Source organism: Passer domesticus, chromosome 15 (assembly GCF_036417665.1).
Source record: "Passer domesticus isolate bPasDom1 chromosome 15, bPasDom1.hap1, whole genome shotgun sequence".
Lineage (NCBI taxonomy): Eukaryota > Metazoa > Chordata > Aves > Passeriformes > Passeridae > Passer > Passer domesticus.
The window spans coordinates 4,446,466-4,473,412 of record NC_087488.1 but is presented as its reverse complement, the minus strand read 5'-3'; the positions used below and the strand labels follow the sequence as shown (position 1 = coordinate 4,473,412).

Genomic DNA, 26,947 nt, shown 5'->3' with positions numbered 1-26,947 from the left:
GTAAATGTTTCATTTTCAAAGCCAGCAACAGAAACTGCTCTTTGGTAAAGTTGTTACTTTGGACAGTACAAAACCACTTAAGATTCCTAAATGCAACATCATTTTGACCTACAGGTCACATCAGAAATTCCTTTTCCATATGTCCCTCTACTTTCAAGGAAAGGAATTTCCAGAACTGTAAATTATAACAGTTTTAAACTGTTAAAAGTGGATTTTTAAACTGAACTTTATTTATCTAATAAAATTGCCTTAGGTGTCAGGTAGACCAACAGCCACATAAATAGTCATATATTTGAGATCACTGAAATCCAGGTGGTCAATAGATATTCCTGATAAATCCAAGGAGCTGAGAAAGCTGCTGGTGTGATTTCAGCAGGGCCACAGACTGTGTGAGCTGGGTAAGGGGACAACTGGCAATATATACCCAGAGTACAGATGCAACTTCCTGAGAAAGAAACCTAATTTGACAGTTTATGTTTTCAAATTAACAACAGCACAAGAGCACAACACAACTCCTGAAGGAATCAATCTTTTTTCAGTCAGGTTTCCTAAAGGAAACAAGCACAAAAAATTGCTTCATACCTCAGACACCTCAAAACCTTTAGAATATGTTTACTAAGTTTTGCCATATTTGACAGAGAAATAAATAGAAGCTCAAAGATATTCCTGGTTTTTTTCATAAATAAGTGCCTGAGGAAAAGACAGAGCACCACTTGCAAAGCCATGCCCTACTCCAGCTGATCAAAGACCCCAAAGAGAGGTGAGGATGCTGAGGGGAGGAGGATTCACTCTGTGAAGTGAAGATGCTGAAGTGGCTGCCAGGAAGGAACCTGTGTTTCCTGAGAGGCAACTGTGTGGGCACAGGATATAAATCAATAATAAAACTATTTCACTTAAGTCCAATTTTCACAGAATAAGTTCCTTCAAGACTGAACAGGATTTTTGTTGAACTTTTAAATGGAGTTCAGTCATTTTGGGCTATGTAGTGATAAAAAGCATAAATTTTAAATCAAATAGGGATTTTTTCAAGCTCACAGAGTGACAGGACAGGAATTGTTTAATGACAGAAAATGTGTGATGACTGCAGAAGTGCCCTGGAAAATTAGGGCTATGTAAACATCTATTTTCTCTTTGATATTACACTACACTTTTATCACAAGTCGAGTTTCATGCTTTTATTATGTTTTCAAAAAATATGGCTGTTTCTGTGCAGCAAAACAGTTATATTCCCAATAAGCTGGCTATGTATTTACTATACTTTCTTGAGTCAAAAAGTGAAGCAGAATTTCACGTTGGACTCAAGACTTCCCTTAATAAACAACCCACAAATGTTCTCACTTCTGCCTCACTGAGGGGGAGTGAGTGGGGGTTTGCTGCCTACTGGGGTTAACCCACAGCCATCAGAAACTTAAAATGTTTCAGTTCCTACCTATTCTCAAAAGTCACGAGTAGTCAGGCCACAAATTATCAGTGCTTCATGCACTGGAAATTATTTCAGCCTCCTGGCCCAGCACTGTGTCATCCCACTAATAAGAGCGCAGAAACAAAGGCGTGAGTGAACACTGCATCCAAAGGACTGCTCCCATCACAGCAAACTCAAAAGGAGCTCTGATGATGACAGCTATTGCTTCAACATCCAGGGGAAATAAAGAATTGGACTGGAGCCTCGGGTAGCAAGCTGATATAATTTAGCTTTGAGAAGTTTCCTTATCGACCAAGAGTCAGTTTTTTGTTCTTGTTGGCAAGGAGAGAGTGACTGAGATGCTATTTCTTCTTCCATGCCCAGTGTAGGGTAAACAAGCCCAGTTTGCTTTGAAACATCTGCCAAGCTGTGCTGTCATGAAGACAGCAGAACCCTTTGGTTTCCCCAACATTTCCAGAAGCACACAGCTAAAAAGACAACTGGTCACAGCAGAGCCAGTGCTCCACAGCCATTCCCCTGGCACAGAGAGCAGCTCAGCCAGCCCAGCAGGGAGGCCTGCCAAGGAAAACAGCCAAATGGCAGAGGCACAGACCTGGTTCTGCTCCCAGATGCTCAGCTCTCAGCACCCCCAGCACGTGCTCTGCTCCCAGGGTTGCAGCTCACAACTTGAGTTCCACTCAGGTGTCTCAGCAGCACATCCGTGGAGTTCTGCAGTCAGCAAACCCACGGTGCACTGCTCCTCCTGCACCTTTTCCTGGCTCTTTCCCCCCAGACAGATGCTTTGCCCTCTACAGCATCACTAAAGTGATGAGCAAAACATCACTGAACACAAACAGCCCTGGCAGCTTCTTGCAAAAGCACAACTCCGTCTCAGTGCTGGTCAAGAGATGTAGAAAAAAACCAAACCAAACCAAACAACCTCCCCCCCATCAAACAAAACATAAATCACATGGCCCCTACACACCCCTAAACCCCTTTCTTCTATTGTGCACATAGATTTTGTGGTTTTGTGTATAGATCCATGTGCACTGAGGAATTAGCCTTCTTTTTAAATAAGGAATATTGATTCCTTAGTTGTAGTAAATACTTTTAAATGCCTAACAAACCAAGGCAGTATTTTTAATTGGAGTGCAGATAATAAATATCTCTGTGTAGTACTGTGCAGTATGTGAGGACATTTCAGTACATAACTGAAATGGAACAGTTCCTGCATTTTCTTTAAAACTGCTTTCACTGTATATTCAGACTGGCAAATGTTTTTCCCACATAGGTGTGTATGAAAGATGAATGCAAAAATGAGCTATGGCATTTGGGAGAGAGAGGTGCCAGGTAATCTTAAAGCAGCATAACAAGAACTTAATAAACAGATCTGGATCAATCAAAAAATTAAGAAAACCAGTTTCCTCCTCCTTTTCTTAAACTAGTAGAGAAATGAAAGAAAAAAAAGTAGCCATCAAAATGCATTTTTCAAAGTTTTTTATCTTTATTCGTCTCATAATCTGCAATTTCTCATTCACCACATATTAAATCATCTATTCCCTACAGAAAAATCCAGTAGGAATAAAGCATCAAGCATCACACTGTTGACTTTTAGGAGCTGTGCAGGACTAAAACCTCCAGAGTATTTCTATAACCCTCACTGTCCCTCCTGTCTAAACACAAAGCTTTTCTACTTAAATGCACCAGCCACGAGCTGAGCCTCAGCACTGAGGCTGCAGCCTCTGGACCATCCCAAAGGGGGCAAAGACTGATTTACCTGATCAGGACAAGGGCTCCTTTACCTGAGCAGGGTAATTACTGATTTACCTGAGTAGGGTAATTACTGATTTACCTGATCAGGACAAGGGCTCCTTTACCTGAGCAGGGTAATTACTGATTTACCTGAGCAGGGTAATTACTGATTTACCTGAGCAGGGTAAGGGCTCCTTTGCCATTTCATCACTAACTCATCCACTCTGTTTCAGAAACTCCTCATCTTTTTGGCCTCTGATATATCTCATGGCAATCCCACAGTGTAATTACACATAACATTGAAAAGCACACCCTTTTGTTTGGTTTGAGTTTGTTCATCAACAGTTGATTGGATGTCAATAGTTCGTTTCACCAGTAAAAACTGAATAAGTAGAGCAGTGTTTAAAATGCATCAGAGGTCTCTCTCAAATGTTAGAATTCACACCAACACATTTCTCTCAGTCCTAAGGAGAATCCTTCATCCTCAATCCTGTAACCTTCAACTATATGACACTTGATAAAATGTGAATGTTCCAGTTTAATTAATAAAGTAGGTGATGTGTTGACCCAGGAAAAAGATTGCCATACTTGTTGCAAAATTCCATTTAAAATATTATCTCACCAAATCTGTGGCATTGCTTCAAAAAAAAAAAAATCATCTGTACAAAATGAAGAATTTCATATTAAGAAATGCCAATTCAGCATAGCCAAAAGAATCTGAGGGATGAATTTACATCAGAGATGTGATCACCCCCAGCTGCTACCCCCACATTACATTTTCTCTCTGTACTCTCTGTATTATGGGCTAAAATACACAAATGTGTGCTTTTGATAAAGTTTTTCTTCCAGTTCAATCAAGTTACACAAGCATGAATACAGGATAGTATCTAAGCTGTACAATTTAAAACAAAATAGTGACAGGAGATCAATTTCATAGCTAAAGAACTGATTACATAAAGCCCATTTTTTTAAGGAACACAAATGGCACTGTTCCTGAACTGAGAACATTGCTTTGGTGAATTATTTTCATTCCATGGTAAGTATAACTGCACACATTTCCCTTAAACTGGAAAGTTGTTAGAGTCACATTAAAGCAGAAAAATGTATTTCTCCCTCTTTCTCTATAAACCAGGTTAACACACTTTTTATTTGATCTGGTAAATTTTCTAAATTACTTTTTGGCAAGACCAATTCAGAATTTATGATCCTAATATACTGATACTTTTTCCTTAAAGACTGAACACAAATCCTAAACCTTAGAGGGAAAAAAAAAATCCAGAACTTCTTCATGGAACCTGAATTTTAGCAGCTTCTGCTCTTAATCCTACTATAATTTAACCCAAGCTGGGCCTAGAGAACACAGGCTGACAGGTGATATATGCTTCCTATTTTGCTGTTCATATAACCATTAACAATAACTGCAATAGAGCACATGAATGATAACAACCAGACACCCACTGAACTGGAAAATCCAATATTCTTTGCCAAGGTGAAGGGGGGTAGGAGTGGATCTATTAAAATAATTGTGCCTCAACTAATATGTAGTACATCAGCTCAGTAAACAATGTGCCCATAAAGTGGTTTCTTATTCCTTATCAATTGTGAGGATTTTGTGGGGTGGTGGTGGTAGCAGTAGTGCAATAATAATAACAATAATAAAGTAATCATTTATTAGAATGAGGAGAAAAAATTGCTATTATAATGTAAACAGGCTGAAACTTTTCTATCTAGGACTCCAAAAAAGTAGAAACAAACAAAAAAAAACAAAACAAAACAAACAAACTCCCCAAAACAAATAAACAAACAAAAAACCTCACCCCTCAAAAAGCACAAAACAAAATAAAACAAAACAAAACAAAAAAGAGACCAGAAAAAAAGACAGGAAAAAAAAAAACAATGCGAAACAAATTATAACCTGAATTTTTCCTAGACGGATTCCTGAAGTTTAACCAGCCTCAGATTTCATTTATACAAGTGCATCAAATTGCAAACTCTGCAAACAGCTACACTCCTAAACTTCGCATTTCTCCTTGCTCTTAAGGCAAACTTCAGGGGTGCAATTATCAGTAAAACTGAAATGATAACAAGAGTTCCATCTCACATGGTGCCATCAGTGTATTCCAAGAGGAAATGGAGATTCCATGGCAGTGCTGGGTTATTTTATCACAGGGATCACTGCCAGGTGCTGATTCCAGTGCTGCCCCAAAACTCAAGGAATTCACGTGAAAGCGTGTTGTACATCTGGCAGATTAAGGTCCAGATTCCTTGCTACAGTAAGGCCAAATATTTACATTTTCTCTCCATAAGCAAGGAAGAGTACTTTTCAAAACATATTTTAACTCACTGTTTTAAAAGAGTGAGCAATATTTTTATAAATTCATTCAAAACAGCACTAAGGCACTCAAGTAGGGCCATGCATCCACCAAGTGAAAACACAAGTAATCCTCTGGAAGACAATCATTATATTCACTCTTCTGAAGGAAAAAGAAAAATACTGTTATGTTTTATCCTAGCTGAACAGAAACTAAAGAATTACAATAGTATCTTCCACTAAACCAGAGCTGCTGTTCTGTAAAACATGCATCCTTAAACACAAAGATAATTAACTGCTTTTCAGCACTCACTGAAGCCTGAAAGGATCCTAAAATCCCTTTAAGTGGTTAGAATGAAGCATATTTTCATCAAAATTGAAAACATTAAATGAATTTATAAGGTAATTTGTTAGAAATTCTGATTTTTAGAAGGATTACAGATGCATTAATACAAAATTAGGAAAAGAGGCTTTTTATAGTCACAGTTTTTAAAAGTCTTCCTTCCCATTCTGTGTTTCAACATATTTCAGTTTTGTATATAAAGGCTGTCCTTAAAACATCTGAGTCACACAAGCTCTCCCTTCCACTATCCGTTATGTCATAAAAGAAATGCCATAGATGCAAAAGTAAAAATAGCTTCAGCAAGTTGTTAGGGTGAGCAATGTTCACTGAAGGAATCCTGATAAAGACAGTTATTTCCCTTTGGAATCCCTGGAACGATGTGGAGTTGCAGTCATAACTGGTAAAAACTGCCTCAAAACTGATCAATAATAAAGAACTTCGTGGTAAATTAATCTGAGATCTGCTGCCAGTTTTGTTTCCTTGTTTCTGTAGCTTTAAATTACCACCAAATAAAAAATATTCCTTCTTGCTGCTAGTTAATTTTTCACTGCTTAAACTGATTAACCATGCAATTTCATCATTCCTTATAACAAGTTCAAAAGAACACCTAAAGCTCTGGCTAACTTTACAACAAAAACATTGAACATCATCCTTTTACACTGGAATCACTTTGACTGAGCCTAATGATATTAATGATGCAGTCAGAGAAATATATTCCACAAAGTTATGTGACGAGAATCAAAGGATAATATGGAGTAAATCACATCAGATAGTCACCAACAACTAACTTTTTTTTTCCCCACTCCATTTCTTAACGGGCTATAATGATCCAGTAAAGCCAAGGTGAAGCTGATGTTCAGGAGATCTAAAGAGGATTCAGAAGAGCAGACCCAGGACAGGATTTGGCACCAAATGAGCACTGAGATTCTGCAGCAGAGCTGCTCCACTAAATATTGCCTCTGCTGGCCCCTCCACAGTGCAAACATCTCATGTGTAATTAATGGATAAAGGTTCAAAAAACCCTTTCAGCCCATATCAGAATTGTCCCAGGCTCTGGAGGACCAAGGAGCAGATGAAGGACAGTGATCTCTCCTGTCCTCAGACCTCCTGCAGTGCTGAAGGAACAAAAAACAACAAGAGAGCACTTGCAAAATTATCTCCCCAAACGTGCATGTCCTCTGAAGGCTCCAGCTAACTGTACTTTACATAATTCCCATCTGGCACCCTCAAAAGCAAAAATAACAAAATTCTCAGATGCCACTCATGGCAAATACTTTATCAGCCACTGTCTGCTGCTTGTCAGAAATTTCAAAGTGAAAGGGGAACTCCACAAGAGTAGAGGCAGCTTCTGATCAGCAGGTTGATTTCTTCATATGTGAAACTAGTTAAGATCATGAATCATTTTTCAGGGTCTAAATTTGTCAAGGAAACAATAATGGGTAATTCATCCTCAATTCTGTATAAGAACTTGCTTTAACATTTAGAATATGCAAACCAAATATTTAAACAATACAGGGTAGAAGGGGACAATTAGAGCACTAAGAGTGATAATAGCTGTCTGTATTTCAACAGAGGCAGCAATTCTGATATCCTGCATATGGAGCACTCCAGGGTTTGTGACTGTGAGCCAAAAGCACAGCGCTGGACAGTGACAGGAGGTTTCTGTAGCCCAACACCTTTTTAACTTCTGATTGCTCCGAGTTCATCAAGTAAATTCCACAGAACTGAACTTGCAGAAAAAGCAATCAAAAATCTGAGTCAGGAATTCTGACAGCTGAAAAAAAGCCACTGAAAAACTACACTGTGTTTGTGAAGCCGAAATAACCAGAAGGCAGCAGTGTAAAAGCTCAGAGAAACACGGAACAACCTTAACCCTGGAATTGCCCCAGGGCTTTGGGTGGAGGTTTCCATGCCCACCTCCCCACAGGAATTTCAGCCACTCACCACCATTTTACCCAGGGTCTCAGCTCTGCACTCTACAAAGCAGAAGCACTTGTTCTAACCACCTTGTTTCTTTGCACATGATTTTCTGACCAAAAAAAGGGTATAAGGTTTTTCAACAAGATGAAATACCAATTCTTCATTCCTGAAATAATAATCACAATGACTACTGAAGTCATCTTCCTTTGCCACAGCACCCAGACAATGCTGCCTCTTTGTGGATGTTTCAAACTTTTAGAAAATATAACAGCCTATGTATATTTACCTGTCTTTTATTCTCATTGCTGATTTAGATGCCTAAAAAAGAGATTGCAACCCATGTTTGTAGGCATTGAACATTGCAAGGTTGAAAAATTATTTACTTTGTATGTTAGTAAATCACTGAGTTCAATTTTTGTAGGTTCTTTTATTTTACTCACAGGGTCTCAGCTGCAGGCTTATTAATGACCACAGAAAACACACTGAATATACAGCCATGGATATGACATAAATATAAATACTAATATAAATATTAGAAAATTAAAATCTACAACACTAAAAAGGAATATTTTTTAACCTACTTTAGAATAGGTCATATGTTTACATCCTCCACTGAAATTCTGTCAGCCATGACACTGTGATGATACCTTAGTTAACTGCTGTTATATTTTTACAAATACACACTTTAAAAGAGAAATTATTTATTTTCAACTCCACGTCCAGCAATACCAGGTAGGTTCAAGCCTAGAGAGAGCAAGTAGACTTGAAGAAAAGTTATTCAGAAAATGGTATTTTGGCAGATTGAGAAAATTGGCATTTGAAAATGGCAAGGTACTGGTGATAACACACAAACAGCCTGAGGTGAGACGCAGAACTGGGCGTGTTCACCCACGAGAAGGGTGGCCCCAGTGTGCAGACCTTGATCTGGGCTCGAGACAGGAAAACAAATGTATGTGCAGCCAATATTAGAGTCATAACAGAGGAGTTTCAAAGCTAGTTTTTAATGCAATAGAGAAAAAGAGGGAAAAGCAAGATAGCCTGGTTTATGTTTGGACAGGGAAATTGTCAGTTGAGAGAAGGAGATAACAGAAAGCCCTGTAGAGAATTGTATAAACTGGGATCCCTACAAGCTTAAGATAGGCTGGGGAGATGGGAAAATAGGTCTGCTGGCTGAGAGTGATAACCTAAAACCAGAGCTGCTCCCATACTCTTCAAAAGAAGCACTTTTAATAAGAAAGAAATCCCAGCAATTCTATTCCTTTCATCTCCCCCTGCTGTCATGGTGCACTAACCATGGAACAAGAGTCACTCCAAGGCCATGCTCCAAAGCCTTACATTGCAAATATCACCCTGAACAACCACAGAGACAAAGAAAAGGGAGGAAATTAATTCAGCAAATTCATAATAATAGTAGTAATAATAATGAAGGTCCCTTTCTTGGGTTAGTGAAGCTTCTCCACAGTCCTTGCTCATCCTGTGTGTTCTTTTTTAACCCTGCCTGGTCACTTGGTGAGAGGCAGAGCTGACAGCAGACCTGCATTTCCTGGGGGAGAGTAAAATGAGCACAAACTTCAGCAGCACACATTCCCAGGTGTTTAACTCCCAGCTGCAGCAAAGCAAAGCCTCAGATGTTTAAATATCTGAGCATCTGTGAGGCTCCAGGAATCCTAGAGGTCCCTTAGCTACCAAAACTGCACCCAGAGGTCTGGTTGTTCAATAACACAGCTTTAGGCAACTGATGGCACAGCAAGGAAATAGATTTGACCAACTCTCTTGAGAAATTCTACAGAAATTCCCACATATTGCAAAGATTGCAGTATAACTGCCAGGAAGGAAGACTTGCAACCAGAGAGACTGGTTCCAAGGAGATGAAAAAAGGTGACAAGGACATGCAAAAGTCTGTAATTCCCAAGGTGAGAGGCACACAGCTCTCCAGCAACACAGAACTACAGAACAGTAGAAAAGAACACTGGAAAGAATTCAGAGCAACTGGAACTCTCCAGCTATTTCAGAGCTCTCTCAAACGCAGGGATGCTCCTGAGCACTGCAGATATGCACAAAATCCTTATCTCCATCAGCCCTGGTGCTCTGCTCTGCCTGCAAGGGACAAAGCTCCCCCTCCAAGAGCTTTTCTGGGGGCAGTGATTTTGCTAAAATACATTCCCCAGGTGAGAAGGGCTCCCCAGTCAGTAAAAGGTGAGTACAATCCAGTACCTAACACAACCCAGCACACGGCGCTTGCTGCAGCTGGGCTTGCTCCAAGCCAGAGGCTCTCAGGGTAAATCTTCCAGAGGGCAAACAAGTCAGCCAGAAAATAACTTACAGCAGCTTTGTGGCTACAATCACCCTCTACACGTGGAAAATAGTCAAACAGTAGAGAACTAAATTAGCTGTAATTTGAAATGTTATGTGAATAATGCCTCTAAGGTCTTTTATTTCAAGGAGAAACATTTCAGAAAATTTTAGTGCGTACATTTTCAACAAACCTCAGTGTGGTGCATTAAAAAGGCACAGTGAAAGCTAAAAATTCAGTACACACTGAGCACCCACCACAGTGTTTGAATTTGGGAATGTATGGCCACAGCAAGGCAGAGCAAAGGTATGCTTCCAGCAAGCAGCCTTGTTTACTAAGTCACTCTTTTGGTTTTTTTTAATTGTGCATTCATATTTTGCAGCAAAGCCAACAGCTGCTTCTGATTACTCTCATGAGAAACAGTTTCCTAAAATTAATTCTACTTAAACCCAAAAGACATAGCTGTTCCATTAATATAACTTGTGCTAAAGTCATTAATATTTCAAGTGCGAGCACAGAATTCTGAGATAAGAACACAGAACTGAGCTGGAAATGGATGTGTCACGCCCTCTAAAAAATAATAATGTTGGATTTGTAGAGCAATGAAAATAGAGAGGAAACACTATGAAAAACTGGATGTTTATCTACTCTTGTGTTTATAATTCCTGTGACTCACCACAGCCCCAAACATGCAGGGAGAAGTGTTCATTGTAGCTGGCTGATCTCTCCCTCTGTTCAGCCATAAATGAGCTGGTGCTGGCACCAGGGCACCTTGCTGCTGGTACTCCTGAAATTTAGAGCAGCAGCTTGCTCTCAGGAATGTTTTCTAGCTATAGGAAAAATTGTCTTGAAAGGTATTTGGATATAAATATTTAGAAGAAAAAAAAAAAAAAAAAAAAAAAAGTTGTCCTTAGCAAAGAGGCTGGGTGGAGCACATGGTGAGAAAAAAGACAAGCATTTCTCTTACTATCTGGGGAAAAAATAGGTTTGGAAATACAACTGAGAATTTTTGGACAATTTAAAGGAAATCATTCACCTGACATTAAGTTCAAGTGAAGAATATTTCAATTCTAGAAGAAGACATTGCACCAGTGAAAAAAATAAAATCCACATCTTTTCATCAAGTATATACATCAATTTTGAAGTCATTGCTCAACTTTCACAGTTTAAATAATTTGAGAAACTTGTTTATTACCCTATACAGCATAACTAATATATGGCCTTATTTAAACCACAAAGAGAAAGAAAAACACATTTCATGAATTATCTTTTGATTCAAATAGTAAATAAATCCAGCACATAAAAGTACAGTGCCACTGAACATGTTATTATACAATGCAAACCTGCAAATATAAAATCATGAGCTCCAAGACAATCATATGTTAAAAAAAGGAATCTAACTAACATCTTGTTTTCTACAACTCTAGCTAAGTTTTTATACATTAAATTAACCCCCAAACTTAGTTAAGTTTTTATATGTTTTAACTTATTTTTCTCACTGGAATAAAACAGCAAGAAACCTTGCTGGAGCCTTTTTCTAGAAAAGCATGTAAAAAGTGGAGATTCAAAACAGGTTTAAACCAAGAAAATAACTGAATGCAAATTCAGTTTCCCGATACAATTGTGTGTATTCTGAGCCCTTGTTAGTATGATAAGACAGTTAACATTTTTCACTGCTCCAAATTATTGAAAGACTAAGTCTAATTTTTTCTACTTCATGTCTCATTAAAGTTCATGTCTCATAAAATGTTCTCAGTCCTTTAGTAGCTTAATAAAATATTTAGGTATCTTCTCGTTAGCAAGAAGATGAGTATAAAAAGGTACCTGCCAGAATACTAATCTGGAGATAACCCAGCTTTATTTTCCCTTGCAGAGAACAATACCTTCTGGGCTAACAAAACTGCATCTGCAAAAGCAAGGCAAAGAGGTCAGAGGCTATTCCAAAGGCATCACTCCCACCTAAAGTCATCCCTTTCCCTTGGAATATCAAGACCCAAAAGTCTGTGACTGCTCAGACCAAAAGCAGATTTAGCTAAAGGCAAGATGTACTCTTATTTGAAAATGAAAAATATTAGGTATATCCTCAATGATTGGACTCAGTGCTTTTTATCCAAAATTCAGAGCACGTGTACATTCAAAAAACTTCAAGATTTTGCCTTAGGAACTACCTCAATCTTCAAAACATAATGCAAGAGCAACATTAATTACACAAAACCAGCATGTGCTGCAGTTTGCTTTTTGTTTTGCCATGAAACCTTCCAGAATGGAGCTCCCACTTCTTAAATACAACAGAGCTGCATCAGGATAAAAAACATTGATCACTTAAAACCAGCAAGAAGAATTTCCCAGTGATGTTTTTGTGCAGACACACTATTGCATATATTGTAAGAACTATTCTAGAGACAGATATCAGATGTTTTGTGGAAGGCTTGATGAGGACTTTTCCAGTGGCTTTTTGGCGGCTGGCACCAGAGTCACTTTCAAAACACCTCCCTGGGAGTTCTCAGCTCTCACTGCACTCCTGCCAGTTAAGGCATCCCAGAGCCCAAAATCTGCTTCTGACCAAAGCTGAAAGGACAACCCAGCTCTGGAAAGAGGAGAGGGACACACTTCCATCCGAACAATGAATTGCAAATTAAAAACAGAAAACTTTTCTGGGATTCTAAAGGAAGATATTAAAATCCTTGCTGTACCTGATTCATGTATGAATCAGTCTGCGAATTCATTCACACACTTCAATCTCCTGCATCCAAAATTAATATCATACTCTGAAGCTAGATTTCTCTGGTGATAGTAATATTTTTGTTAATTTGGGTTTATAAAAAAATATTTTAAAATGTTTGCTTGAACTGATATGATAAAAATATGTAGGTTTTACATGAATGAGAATATTACTTATAGTCATGTTTAATTCAGTATCTTAATGCAAATATTAAGGAAAAATAATCTAAAGCAAAAAAGGGAATTAATTTAATTGTAATAACACTTCTCTTTTTGTACAAAAGATTAGTCACAAAGGCAGTCAAAGTCAGAGGGATGGAAATGCAAATGGATAATTTGCAGCTGAACACTGGATTTTGCTCATTTGCACAGCACTCCTGTTTACATTTCTAATCCAAGAAAAGGAAATAAATGATTTACAAATTGCCAAAAGCCCTGGAAAGTAATCTGTGCTGGCAGTGGAGCCAAGATGATGAGCAAGGCCGAGCTCCACAGCAGCTCAAGCCCCTACCAGACTGCCCCAGAGGGATGGGATGCCCTGCAGGACCAGGGCTGGGCAGGGAAACAGAGATGGAAATAAAGGCCAAGAACGCCTCCAACTCCACAGATGTCCTGAAACAATTCCCAGGTCACTCGGGGTAGTTAAGGAATGATCAGCACTAATCCCAGTCCTTTCCCAGCAGCACAGGGCTGGCTCAGGCAGTGTGATTCCTGTTTGCCAACCCCATTTCCATCCACCGTGTCCAGCCACAACCCTTCCACTAATCCCATCAAGGGGATCCTTTTGTTGGTTTTTGTTTGGTTTTTTTCGTTGTGGTTTTGTTGTTTTTTTGATTTTTTTTTTTTTAATTCCATCTCTCTCCGACACAGATAGCAGAATCAAATAGTGAATAATACATTCAATGAGTTACTTAATTAGCTGGGTGAAGGTGAAACAGAAACAGCTGAGTCAAATAATGGGATGTCAAGAGCAGCAGCTCAGACCAAGGAGGGATTTGGAAGAATTCTTCCTGCCAGAAAAGGAAACACAGTACTTTTCCAACACAGAATACTAAGGGATGTCCTCTTTCCATTCCAGTCCCTCCAAAAATACCAGCTGGGGGAAAAATACCAAAGTGAACTGACAAAAGCAAGGAGAGCAGAAATCACTCACATTACAGCAAGCATCATTAAATAAGTCATAGGCAATTAACAAGTTTGAAACAAAGCAAAAAAACCCAAACCAAAACAAAGCAACAACAAAACAAATAAACAAACCAAAACATTTTCTAGCAAAGTTAAGCAGAGAACACAAAAGTGTTGTAACGGAGGATGATGATCAAGCAAGTAGGTTTATCCTCATTGAAGAAGTCTTTCTTCTCCCATGTATTAAATAGCTAAACAAAAATTTCACTGCTCTATTAATTAAATCTATTTTCATTCTCTGCAATCCAGATTCAAAGCAAGTCTGTTTTTCTGCCATTAGCATTAGCTGAGGGCTCTTGTAATCAGACAAAACTGCAGTCAAAACTAGCTAATAAATCCTTGCTTTATTTCTGTGTTTGGACAAGCAGCTGGATTTATCCCTGCTCTGCAGTCTCCAAGGGATGATTTTGCCAGTATAAAGGAGCATAACATTACATTTTGGCCCATGCAGGTTTCCAGGGGACTCTGCCAGAGACCCTGGGTACTGGCAGGAATTCAAAGCATTTATTTCCAATGGAGCTGAACAGAGAGACTGTACTTATTTAGAAAAATAATAAGGTTTAAAAACTGTCATTGTTACAGAATTGTGAGTTGCAACTCAAAACAAACATGTGGTCCTCAAAGCCCAACTGGAAACCTGCAAGATAAACTGAGAAGGAGGTTTGTCCCTGACTAACTCCTCCTCACAAAACAACAAGCTATGTAGTAATGGTTATATTTTTAATTTTCAGCAAACCCACTGGATCCAGCCCATATTGGCATATCCCTGCACTATCCTGAATAAATTAGTGCCTGTCTATCAGTCATCCTTGCCAAGAGAAACTTCACAGTAAAAGTAAGCAAAAGTGAGAAAAAAAAATAGAGAGGTGTAAACAGAAGTGAAGGTGTGTCATGGGATGAGGGATTCAGGAAATCAGGCAAGGCAGAAGCCAGTAAAAGAGTTGTTTAAGAACCCCAGGAGAAGTAGGATATCTCTTACTAATGTGAACACCCAGACTGGTGTTCCACCAGCCCTACAACAACTCTACCCAGCCATGGTGGGGAATAATCCCCTGGCAGCAGGTCACCCCATCCCTGAAGGGAGCAGCTGGGAGAATGGGACTTTTTGCAATGGCAGCTTCACAAATCCAGCCCTTCTGAGTTTCTTCAGTCTGATTCTCCCACTCTGCACCCACACACAGGTCTCACTTTCAAAAATATACTAAATTTGCCTTTTTTTTCCCCCCTCCCCTTAAGTGCATCAGAAATATTAAAATATCTATATCCTGAAAAGCTTAATTCATCTATTCCATTGGAAAACATTCCATCAACTCTCCAGACTGCCAGGCTAGCAAACAGGCCATGGGACTTGTGGCATCAGAGTCTTCTTCTAGTGGCAGATACTTCCAGAAAAAGAACCAACATCATGTACACAACCTATGTGCATTATCTGCATTGCAGCCCCAGGATGGTTCATCACGTACAAATAGTAAATATAAATGTAAATCTAATTTTTCACCTTCCAAAATACAGGAATAGAAGAACAGTTCTCAGAGTGTAGCAAAATTTGGATAAAATATTTTTTCTTCCTCATTTATGGGTTATTTCTGGTAAGAAATTTAAGATTTACCTCCAAATCTTAAATCACTAAAAATCTCAGAAATAGCCAACTTAAAATATTGGAACTTGGAACATTTTGTACATCAGAGCTGAATTTCTTTTCCTCTCACATTCATACTGGTTATCTATAAATGTCTAAAAACTAAAACTGTTGCTTTAATAGATCTGCCTTTAATGAGCTACACAATTGATCGAGATAATTGATAATGCAGCACTGCTTTGGAGAGTCTCAGCAGCCTCATCCTTAGGATTTCCAGGCCAAACACCATGCACCTTGAAATTTCAAACATGTGGCACAAAATTTTAGGGGAAAAAAACAAAAGTTCAGAGTTGCAAAAGAAGTAAAAAATATCATTTACTGCAAAAAGCAGTAACATTGACATGTTAGAAACTGAGCACTAAAATTCAGGTTGTAGCATCACTCTAAAGCACCACATAATTTTATTAGTAAAAGTAAAGAGCATTTCATATGAAGGACTGCAAAATTATGAATTTTGGGGTTGTTTTTTATCTCCTCCTTAGAAACAAGAACATTCCCAGCTGCAGTGTCCAGCTGGCTGGAAGAGCCCAGCCAGTGGAACATTTCCTTGCTCTGCAATCACTGTAAGGACATGAAGTCATATTTCTTAATTCATGGTGTCAAGCTCTGCAAAAACATTCCAACATATGCAGAGTCAAAAATGGTGTGGTGAATACAGTGAAAGTGTTCCATACTGTAGCCTTCAGGCTTAAAGTAAATGACTTTTGATTAGACTCATAAATTACTGAACATGTGGCTCCAGCAGTTGTCAGGAGTTATCAGATAACACAAACTTTACATGGAATCAGAACTAATTCCTGCACAGTGCTACTGCTGTAAAGGCTGCAACAACAATGGCAGACATATCATTAAATGGGCAAACCTAGAAATATAATTAAATTAACTGATAATCATCTCTCTTCTTCTATCCAGACTCTAATTTAATGCACTTGCAAATGTAATGAGGTTCACTGAATTGAAAAATACTGTGGAAATAACAGAAACAAGATTAAATTAATTGCACGACATACTGATAAGAAAGCTTGCCTCAAATTATGTGAAGCACATTTCTAAAAGCCATTAAAAGGCCAGTCACATATCATGCACCTTGATGACAAATAACACATTTAAATTATTTTTTTACTAACTGGAATATCCGTTGTGTTTCCTAGAACCATATGCTAATTGGCTGGTGCTCTCTCATCTTCAGGTAAATAAACATGTGAAAAACACTTGGGCAGTGAAAAATTAAAAGCTGGCCAACAACCAAAATTAATTCTGCTCCAATCATTTCCATGTGAGTCACACCACAGAATTTGAGATGAAGACATGCTAAATGCATTTATACCTTGCAGCAGCTTGGGTGAAAAATTATGTTTTCTTCCCTAGGAAACCACCACTTAAATTTCCACGAACAGGAATAAAGCATTCATTTTGAAGACAAAATCAGCAGCTCTCAGTTGTGCCTGGAAGTGCTCTGGACAATGCAGCATCTCTGAAGCACCATCAAACATATAGAGCAATCATCCATTTTTATTGTTTTTTGTTTTGTTTTGGGTTTTTTAATTTAAAAAGAAAAAATTGGAATTCCACCATCTCCCTTGATAGCCTGTGCAAAAGCATTCGAGGATTTAACTGCATATCAACTGCATTTGGTGCTTTAATTTAAGAAACAAGAAAATCCTCACATAAAAGCTCATTGGATATTTCAGTTATTTGAAAGGAAACCTTTCCTGGCATGTGCCAGTAGATCAAAATTTCAAACACTAGTGGGAGCTACAAGGCATCCAATGCCAAGGATTTCAGTGGAATCCTGTCAAGTAATTCCAAATTTGTATTTCCTTACAGATTAACAACAGAGGATTTGCATTAGCAGCCAGTGAGAGCCCCCATTCCCCTGACACTCCTGACACATTCCAGAGGGCAAACAGAGGGCTGGAACCAGAGCTTCTTGTTCCAACAGTGAAAAGCAGACAGTGGCAACTCCCAAGTTGGATTTCTGAGCAGCAACGTGCTGCAGTGACAAGGGGAATGCAAAATCACAGCTGGCCAAGACACTCCTGAGCTGGAGAGCAAAGAAGAAGGGAGAGAAATGTCGAGAAATGGTGAATTAAATCACAGGGCATCATGCTTTAATGCCAGGGCACTCGGGTCCTGACCCAACAAAAGGTCAAGCAGACACTTGGAAGAAGGTGAGGATTCCATTAATATCAGCTCAGTTGATGAAATGGAAGCCAAGCAATGAAAAGGCTCAAAAGGCAGAAAATTCTGATGACACAAAACTTCCTTCGTGTTCTTGTTCTTTCAAAGGCCTTTGTAGAAAATTACCCGAGAGAGCTTGAATCATTTTTCTTCCACACTGGGTTCATCTGACCTGGCTTTCCGTGTCTGGAGCAGCTCTGCCAGGCTGGGCATCCTCTGCTCTGCTGCTCTCCAGGACAGGGCTGTCCTCAGCAGGATCCCTCTCTGGGGGTACCACATACAACTTGAAATAGCCAGAGAAGACCACATGCTTGGTACACTTGAACTTTAGTCTCATCCTGTCTTTACTGTAATTATTCTTTCCTCATTCGGGGCCTTTAAAGGTATTTTAGTAAGTATTTATATAGAGTTCTATCATATTTTTTTCTAGACTCTGTGTTTGTATAAACAGCCAGTTATGAGCTTTAATAAAGATCACTCTCAGGACTTCTTGTAGTAAAATTGCTCATTATTCACTAAATATTCAATTCTTAAGGAAGAGAAATAGTGAAATTAGAGGTGTATAGATATACTTGGGGAGAATTCCTGGAGGGTTTATGTCATTACAAACAATGCTTCAAAAGGGAAACTCAATGTTTATACTGCATATATGTCCTGTTATTTATAAAAACCAAGCATTATTCCAGGAACAGATGGTTTGTCAAGGTGGCCATACATGATTTTATTTTCTATTTTCAACATGCCTTCAGTATAACTTTAGTTCCAAAAAGATCTGGTCCTAAGATCCATTAAGCTGACAATAAAGTAGAAATTGGTGTTAATTAGTCTGGGCCTCCTCCCAAATCTCTACCAATTAAACAAGTGTTTAGTGCTATTAAGCTTACATGTTATAAATCTTTATCTGCATAACAGTGTTACAAAATGAAAAAGGAGGAAAGCAGGAGAGTATGGAAAAAAAAATCTGAAAGCAAAAGTCTCTGAAATGTTAAAAAAGAAAATCCAGCTGCTTTCTTTTCTTTCCCTCTAAGTTACCAGAACAAATAGGCATTTTAAAACTCATAATTCTATGTGAGATTAATATCAGGTTTTTAGGGTTCAAAATAAATTTTACACATCATATAAGAGGGCAGACAAAACTGAATTCTCTAAGGGTGATTTCCCTACACAGTCTCATGCATTGGTCACACCGTTTGTAACACAAGGGAGCAAAGCTGGGAGGAGGACAGGGATGGGAGGAGGGGAAAAGCTTTCTAATCTACTTCAAGATAAAAGTAAAACTTGGAAACTTGTGTGAGAAATAGAATTCTGATGCAGGGCACTGAAATGAATCAGTAAACATTGGAGAGTTTCACATTCAGCAAGTCAGGTGTCTGAACAGAGCTCTGGGATTTGAAGTGTTGGCTCAGACCAGTGCCCATCCAGTTCAGTCTCACCTCTCCCTGTGCTCATTCCAGGTGCTTCAAAAAAAGACAGAAACAAATGGCCTCTGTTTCCCACACCTATTTCGTTTCTAAAATAATTTATGACTAACCTACTGCTGAGATAAAATGCTTATTTACAGGTACTTCAATATCTATACAAATGTTTACAGGGAAAATCAATCATAATATAATCCTGAGCAGAAGCAAAATGTCTTTTTTGAAAAATTCACAACAAGTACTTCCAAAACCAGTGATTCCACAGCCTCTTTAGACCTTTGCTCTGGGGTTTGTGTAACCTCTGTGTCAACAATGTTTTCCTAATGTCTGGAAAGAATTTCCTGTGCTGCAGCCTGGGTCCATTATCCTTCCACTGCACTTCCAGGGAGTCTGGCTCCATCTTTTGTGTGCATTTAGCTGGTTAATAAAGTACCAGCCTGATCCTCCAAACAGACTCAGTTCTGCCTGCACCTTTGTGCCTCAGGCAGCAGCAGGTGCACAGAGATCCAGACCAACTCCCTGTGAGCTCAAGCACTGTGCAAGGGGAGCACAAAAGCAGCTCTTGCTCCTCCTCCACCCTGGGACAGCCCCTGGAACCCCAGAGTGTTTTCCTTTTGCAGGCAGGGTAATCAGTTAGGGGTAGGAAGCCTTGATAAAGATGATAAATACATTTCCTGAGCAGGAGCAGTGGCAAAGGCAGCAGGGGTAGGAGGTGACAAATTGCATTACGTTAACAGCAGCTCTCACAAGGCTTGATTAGTCTGCACTGGCTTCTCTGCCAGATACATCATGGCCAGAACTGGTCAGAGGGTAAATTTGTGTGAGAACAGGAAATAATTGCCTAACAATAACAACATAATGGTCACCTCAGTTTTTAAAGATGATGAAACATCCCCATCCAGCTGGAGAGAAGATAATTTTTGGCCAACGTTCAGGAAACAAATGTTGGTTGTGCTGGACCAGCAGAGAGGATGAACAGCCAATCTAATCACTGGCAGCTCTTCTCCTCACACATCTAATAAAGGGACATTTTGCACATGGCATATTTTTGATAAACTGGAGGTGAAAATGCAAGACAGGAATTTGCTAAAGGAGCAGGAAAAAGGGTGTTTTGCATAATCACTTTTAATAGGTGCAGGAAAATAGATGGAGGAAAGGTGAGGAGGATTTTAAGCATATCCAAGTGACTTGCAGCTGGGGTGTAGAAGAACACATCTATCATCCTAATTGTTGCTTAGTCTTGAGTACTTGACAAGTAGAACATCTGTGTTTAGATAACACAGGTCTGGATAGAGCATTCCAACACCTTTGGGATTCCTGCCCTGCTGTGGGAAAGATCAAAGCCCAGGGTAAAGTACCCCAGTGTGTGTCCCTGGGACACAGGTGACACCAGCAGGCTCAGTGATCCTCCAGCAAGAACCTGCTCTGTGGGACCTGCCTTCCCACCAGGCTGTGTCTGCCCAGGTGCTGCCTTGGGAATCCTCCAGTCTGCAACAGACTGAAAACAAATTCAGCCTCTGTGATTCACCCACGGTTCTGTGGCTGCTCCCGAGTCCTGCCTGTGTCAGCTCACACACTAAATGATAAAATACCTGCCAAAGCTCTTGCTCCTGTGCAGGAACACAGGAGAATCCACCTCCTGCATGGACAGGTTTGTAGCTGGATGAGCAGAGTGGGGTAAAGAGGCAATTTAAATGACCAATACAACGATGCCACCAAGATTCCACACTCATTCAAGGCAACAGGAAGAATTTTTTTGGGAGCTGAAAGGATAAACTCACAAAGCCCCTCTGAGGACACTAAAACCCCAGAGGGCCCTCCTGTGGGGTAATGTTCATCCCACCCCAAGTTCTGTTCTGACTGAGGAGCACCCTCAGCGCTGCCCAGAGGAGCAGCACTGCTGGAACCTTCTCCAGGATCCCTGCTCTCCCACAAGGCTGAGAATCATTTACTTTCCAGTCAGGGAGCCTAATGCACAGTTCAATGGATAAGCAGAAAGACAAGGACAGCCAGAAAGGTCACTGCAATAATTAAAACTTACACCTCATGAATTACACAGTGACTTTCCTTCTCCATTCCTTGACATGCACTTGGTTGGGATGAATAGTGGTGAAACCATGGGATAGAACCCCAGCTCATCCCTCCCATGCAGATTGAGGGGTCAGAGTAGCTTCGGGGAGCTCATGTATCTCCACACAGGCAGTGGAGCTGCTCTGGGTGAGCCTGAGCCCTTCCCAGGAGCTGCCACAGGTCCTGCAGGGCGCAGCTCCAGGCTGGAGCCCAGCAGGGCTTGCAGAGGAGCTGCAGGGACTCTGCCCCAGCAGTGCAGCCCCTCCTGCTCTTTCCTCACAGCTGGGCAGCATTCCATCCCTGCTGGGACACGAGGTGTCCCCAAGGTGTCCCCAGCCTGGCTGAGCCTGGCAGGGACACCCAGAGCAGCTGACAAAGCCCCAGCACCTGCCTCCAGCTGCACCCGTGAGACGTGATGGCACCAGCAGCAGCCCACACTGCCTTTAACACACAGCCAACACGTGCCCAAAACACAAACAGAAACCCAAGAAAGACCTGTCAAAGCATGAGAAAAAGGTTGTTTTCTTGCCTGACCTACCCAGTACCTACCACGTGCCAGGCCTCCAAGATGAGCCCCTTCTCAGCTTTCACAACAGCACCACCTCAATACACGTGTTTTTTCTCCTTGGTTCTACAATGCTTTTCACAAACCTGACAGCCAAGCACATCATACACAGAAAAAAGACACCTCAGGATAGGGGTGGGAAAGCTGGTGTGGAAGCCTTGTGAATACAGGCTACAATAAATCCAATCTTACATATCACAAACCATGCACAATTAGGAGGGGTAATAAGGAACTGCAGCTGCAGGATTTGTGCTTGGTATTTATCACAGGATGAGATCAAGCTCATAAAAACTGGGCTTATGAGAACAACACTGTAAATAATTTTTTTTCAATCATTTCTTCAACACTCAAAACCAAAAAAATCAGCTTCTGTAAATATTAAAATGTATCCTACATAAAAAAAGCAGTTTGAAAATCTCAGTTTTTAGATAACTGTTTTAAAAATGTCTTTTCCCCCTCATTCTGTCAGGTTACCATGGGATTTACCAGGACTCTTAATTTATGGAGATGTTTTCATTCTGTGTGTGAAAGCATGCATGTAAATACATTCTTGTCACATTAAATTCTAATTGCTAAGTCCAGAAATGAATTTAGGAGAATACTTAAATGCAGTCAATGTATTTCTCATCTGATTTTCAAAACCAGATTATGCTTTTTAAAAACAAAAGGGTAGAGAACACTCCTTTAGGCCACTGAGGGCCACAAATTCCACTGTTGTCTCAGAACCCCAGTTTTGAAACTGAAAAACTTCAGTTATGAAGCATTTTTTGTTTGTTTGTTTTACTCAATCACCAAAGGAAGAAACAGTTTGAGCCCTTGTACTGGAAACACGTTTGGGCCATTATTCTCAAACCTATTGGTTCCAAACAGTGAGGGAAAGTTCAAGGAACTCTTGAAGTTCTTTATCCCAACTGCAGTTAAATTGGCTCGGTGATTTAATAACATTCCAGCCTCAGAATGAGCAAATTAGGAAGGTTTATTTATTTCCCTTTTTTACTTTTTTTTTCTGCCCTGCACACTATAAATACTTTTTAATCTTGTGAAGGCTTAATTTTATTTGCACTGATGCTTCTTGGGTTAATAATGAGAACACAGCACCCCAATTTCAACAAAGCATCTTCCCAGGAGGAGCTTTTCCTCAACCAGCACTGCTGTATGATAGGAATTATTCTAGAACCCCCTAAACTTCTTTTAAAAAATGTTTTGGAGCTATAACAGCATTTTCCCCTATAGAAAATGCAGCTGGAAAACTGGCATCACAAGTACAAAAGAGAAAGAAAAACCTTTCTGTCAGGGCTGGCACAGCTCTCTGCCATGAAACACCCAAGGATCCTTTAGGAATTACTCTACAGGTTTGAATGTTCAAGAAACTATTGGGGTATGAATTAGAAATCATACAGAGTATTTAATGTTCAGCATGGCCCCTGCTGACCAAGGGAATTTGTTTATTCTCTTCTAGGCATGTTAGCAGCTAATCTCAAAATATGAGCAGCACCTTCCACCTCCTCTTGCCTTGAAAGAAAGGCAAAACCTACCTGAATAATCTCTTTCACTCTGTAATATTCCTGTGGACTGGTTTGGAAAGTGCTGAAAGAGATGAACAAATGCACTGTGATCCCACTTGGCAATGGGCATACTGAGCTCAAATATCCATGTAATTCTTGTGGCTATCCCCTATATTTAGGAATACAGTGAAAGAGCAAGCCCACGTCACATGCACAATTATAAATACTCTTGATTAACCTAAATAGGGCCCCTAATCTGTGTTTGATTTCTGTATGTTCAATTTAAGTCAAATCTGTTAGTTTGCTGCTTGCTCTGTACTCCTTCTGTCGTCATATAAATGATATCTTAGAAAACAAAAACAAACAAAATAATAAACCAAACCCAAAGCAACACCCTAACTCACAACTGATTTAGGATTGCAAACTGCCATCTTTTAAAGAGCAACATTTACATTCTGACAAGCAGTAAAAGCACCAGCAATCAGAAGATTATTAGGACACGTGGAGCATGTAAATCATAGTCACTCGTGGCTCAGAGGTTTTCAAGTATTTATTCAGTATTGGTAAGCAGGCAATGATTGTCACTTCCCTGTATCCAAAACAGCTCTCTTCTAAAATGCCTTTTTTTTATTACTTCACTGTGAGGTCTGTATATGCAGCACCTGAGCTGTGTCCCTGAGTTATTATTAATCAAACAAATCATCTCTCTCCATGGGCAAATAGTAAATTTGCTCTGATGGAGATGGCTGTTTCATTGCCTTGCCTTTCCTCTGTGCATTATATCATCAGCCACGTCCTTCCACTGACTGACCCACTGCCACAATGGTGAATTTAACCCTTGCAAGTGTGTTGGACTTTAGGAGAAGCTCTGTTCAGGTATTCTGATTTGTCCTATCAGTCCCACTGGTAGTGATTTTCCAAGAATTGATGACCCATTTGCAGTATTATTGCACTTAATAAGCAATAATACTGCAAATTAAATGTCCTCCAACCAAACCCCACTGTGTAGCCATTACTGATCTCCTGACACTTGTCACTCCTGCCACTGTCAGGTGAGAGAAGTTCCCTGGCCTAGCAAATCTGCCAGCTCTCAAATCAGGACAATGAAGGGCTTGGACAGAATTCTATCTATATATTTCAGAAAATATTAATGTTCTGCACTGAGGGTCAAGCAAAATAAGTCTTTGAGAGGCAAATGAGAAATTCTACAGCCCTCACAGCACTATAGATAAAAGGAATCACTGAAATAATGGTTCCATTTCCAGGGAAAAGAAACTCCTTATCAAGATGGGATTACTTCTGAAATTTCTAGAACTGATGCCTTTCCCACACTTGCTGGTACAGCCTTAAAAGCCACGTGATACATCACAATAAGCAGCCCGGAACTGGAGTTAAATTGGGTTTTGTCTTTTACATATTGGGTTTGATTTTCTCTTGCCAGAATGTGCACAGAAAGGCCACGTGTGAAGGTGTTAAAATGAAACCATTTCATGTTTCTAACCCTGATACTCACAACCTGAACATCTTTAATACTACTCTTTTCATTTAAAACTGAAAGAAATGTAAATATGCATCTTTAAAAGATTTGCAGATCAATAAATTATCAAAAGAAGAGAGATAAAAATGAGGAATGGGAGTGTTTACCTTGTTTCATCAAATTATCCTTAAACAAACACAGGTGGATTGAAGACATTTTATAAATATCTCACATATTTCAGTTAGACTTCTGCTATGATAATATCCTCTATTAGAAATATAATTCTACTGTAGTTCACTTGCATAGGAAACAGCCCCAGCTCACGTCAGCACGTGCAGCAGATCCCTCCCTACAGAGAGCAGTGGTAGATTTCCAATCAAAATATATTGAAGAACATACTTGAGGCATGGGAATCTTCTGAAGCACCTGTTAAGGCCAGGAATTCAAAGATGTTCTCGGTGGCTGAAGAAACAATTTAGTCTCTCTGCACCTCTGGAATAACATTTGTTAAGAAATTAATATTTTCTCTGGAATTACTCAAAATGAAAATAACAAGCAGTAACAAAACAGATATTGATTTTTTTTTTTACTTGTAATCTCAGTGGGACCAACTTCAAACCCCGATTTAACCACAGCTAGACCAGTTTCCATAGCAGACACTCCTGGAGTATCTAGCAAAAACATGTTTTTGCAAAACTCAACCAGTTTTCTGAATTAACTCCCACCCCAATTTATGTATATCCTGGTTGCCTGTAATTTATTGCCTTAATATTCATCACATTACTTTAAGTCCTGGGAAACAGAATTTAAACCTTACAACCTGGGACAACACATACAATTTTCCTGGGATTAAAGAACAAAATGTGTAGACAGTGCTTTTATTGCTGTTGCAATCAAAGCCTGTATAAAATGGAATAAGCCAAGTCAAGATTTAGCTAACCACCACATACCTTCTATCAATTTCTTAAATGAGTAAAAGAATACTTCTAACTCTGGTTTACAACTACCTAAGCCTCAAGGATTCTTTAAAAAACAAAACAAAACAACACAAAAGAACCTTGTACATGAATAGGAACAAACCAACACACTGCAAAGTAATGTTATGTCTGTGAAACAAAAGGTGGGCATTGAGCACAGGTTGGACTGTGTCATCTTGGAAGTATTTTCCAACCTTAGTGATTCTATGAATATAAAAAACATGCAAAAAAAAGAATGGGCTATTGATTAGCTCATCCAAATCTTGTAAATAAAATGTTTTTAGAGTTAAACCTGTGCCATCCTCTAATGGAAAAGAAAAGGGGGAGAAAAATGTGTCAAAAATCATTATGCATTCTTTAAAATTCATAACTGTACCACAGTCTGATGTTGTGAAAGCTGGCATTAAAGTGAAATGCAAAGTGCTGGTAACAAAGATGTGAGATAAGACTATTTTGGTAACATTTGGGTTTATTTTTTTCCTAATTTTTTGTTGTTGTTGTTGTTGAAACCCTTAAATAATTGAAGAACAGCTATTTAATACAAATGACAAAAAACTTTTAGCAATTAGTGCTTGCAAGGAAGAACAACATTTTACAGTAATTGCCTTGTAAGAAGGTTATTTTCCATGCTGCAATTGCAGCTGCACCATAGATTTAATAGATATGCCTGGAATTGTTAAAAACATGACTTTTGCCAACGCTGAATGCACCAGTGAAAGCCATCTGCAAGAGCAGGCAGTGGCACAGGTGAAATGTGTGAGGTGGAAGGTGAAATGTGTGAGTTGGAAGGTGAAATGTGCTGCACATCCTCCCTCTGAGCTGCTGCTGGGGGCCAGAGCAGCCTGCCTGGCTCCCAGGGGGTTCTGTACCATGCACGTGGCTCACAAAGGTTTTATGGTTTTGTAAAAGATTTCATGTCCTAATTTAATTGTCACAGTTCCAGGACTTCTCTGACTCCCTGCAAGCCCCCAGAGGCAGCCCACTTAAATTTCAAGCCTCCAACCATAACCAGTGTTCAGCTAAGTCCCACCAGAGAGAGGATTTGATTACAATTCACTTTGGCTACCACAGCAAACCTGACACTGGCTCAGCATTTGAGATGCTCAACTGTGTAAGGGACAATGCTGTTGAGTGGCAATAACAACTCAATCAACTTCCCCAGAACAGGGCACCAGCTCTTTAGGACAA

At 39.6% G+C, this 26,947-nt stretch overlaps 1 protein-coding gene across 28 annotated transcripts in view; it reads right to left on the bottom strand.

Annotated features, from left to right (window-relative positions):
- Positions 1-26,947, bottom strand: part of RBFOX1 (RNA binding fox-1 homolog 1) — a 1,139,646-nt gene that overhangs the window by 520,706 nt on the left and 591,993 nt on the right. For 2 of the 28 annotated variants that reach the window (XM_064390377.1, XM_064390386.1), the window contains exon 1: positions 25,182-25,205. The exons of the other annotated variants lie outside the window; for them this stretch is intronic. In XM_064390377.1, coding sequence (XP_064246447.1) covers positions 25,182-25,190 — 9 coding nt within the window. In that variant the 5' untranslated portion in view covers positions 25,191-25,205. Of the gene's footprint in view, positions 1-25,181; positions 25,206-26,947 lie in introns of those variants that run through there. 28 annotated transcript variants of the gene reach the window in all.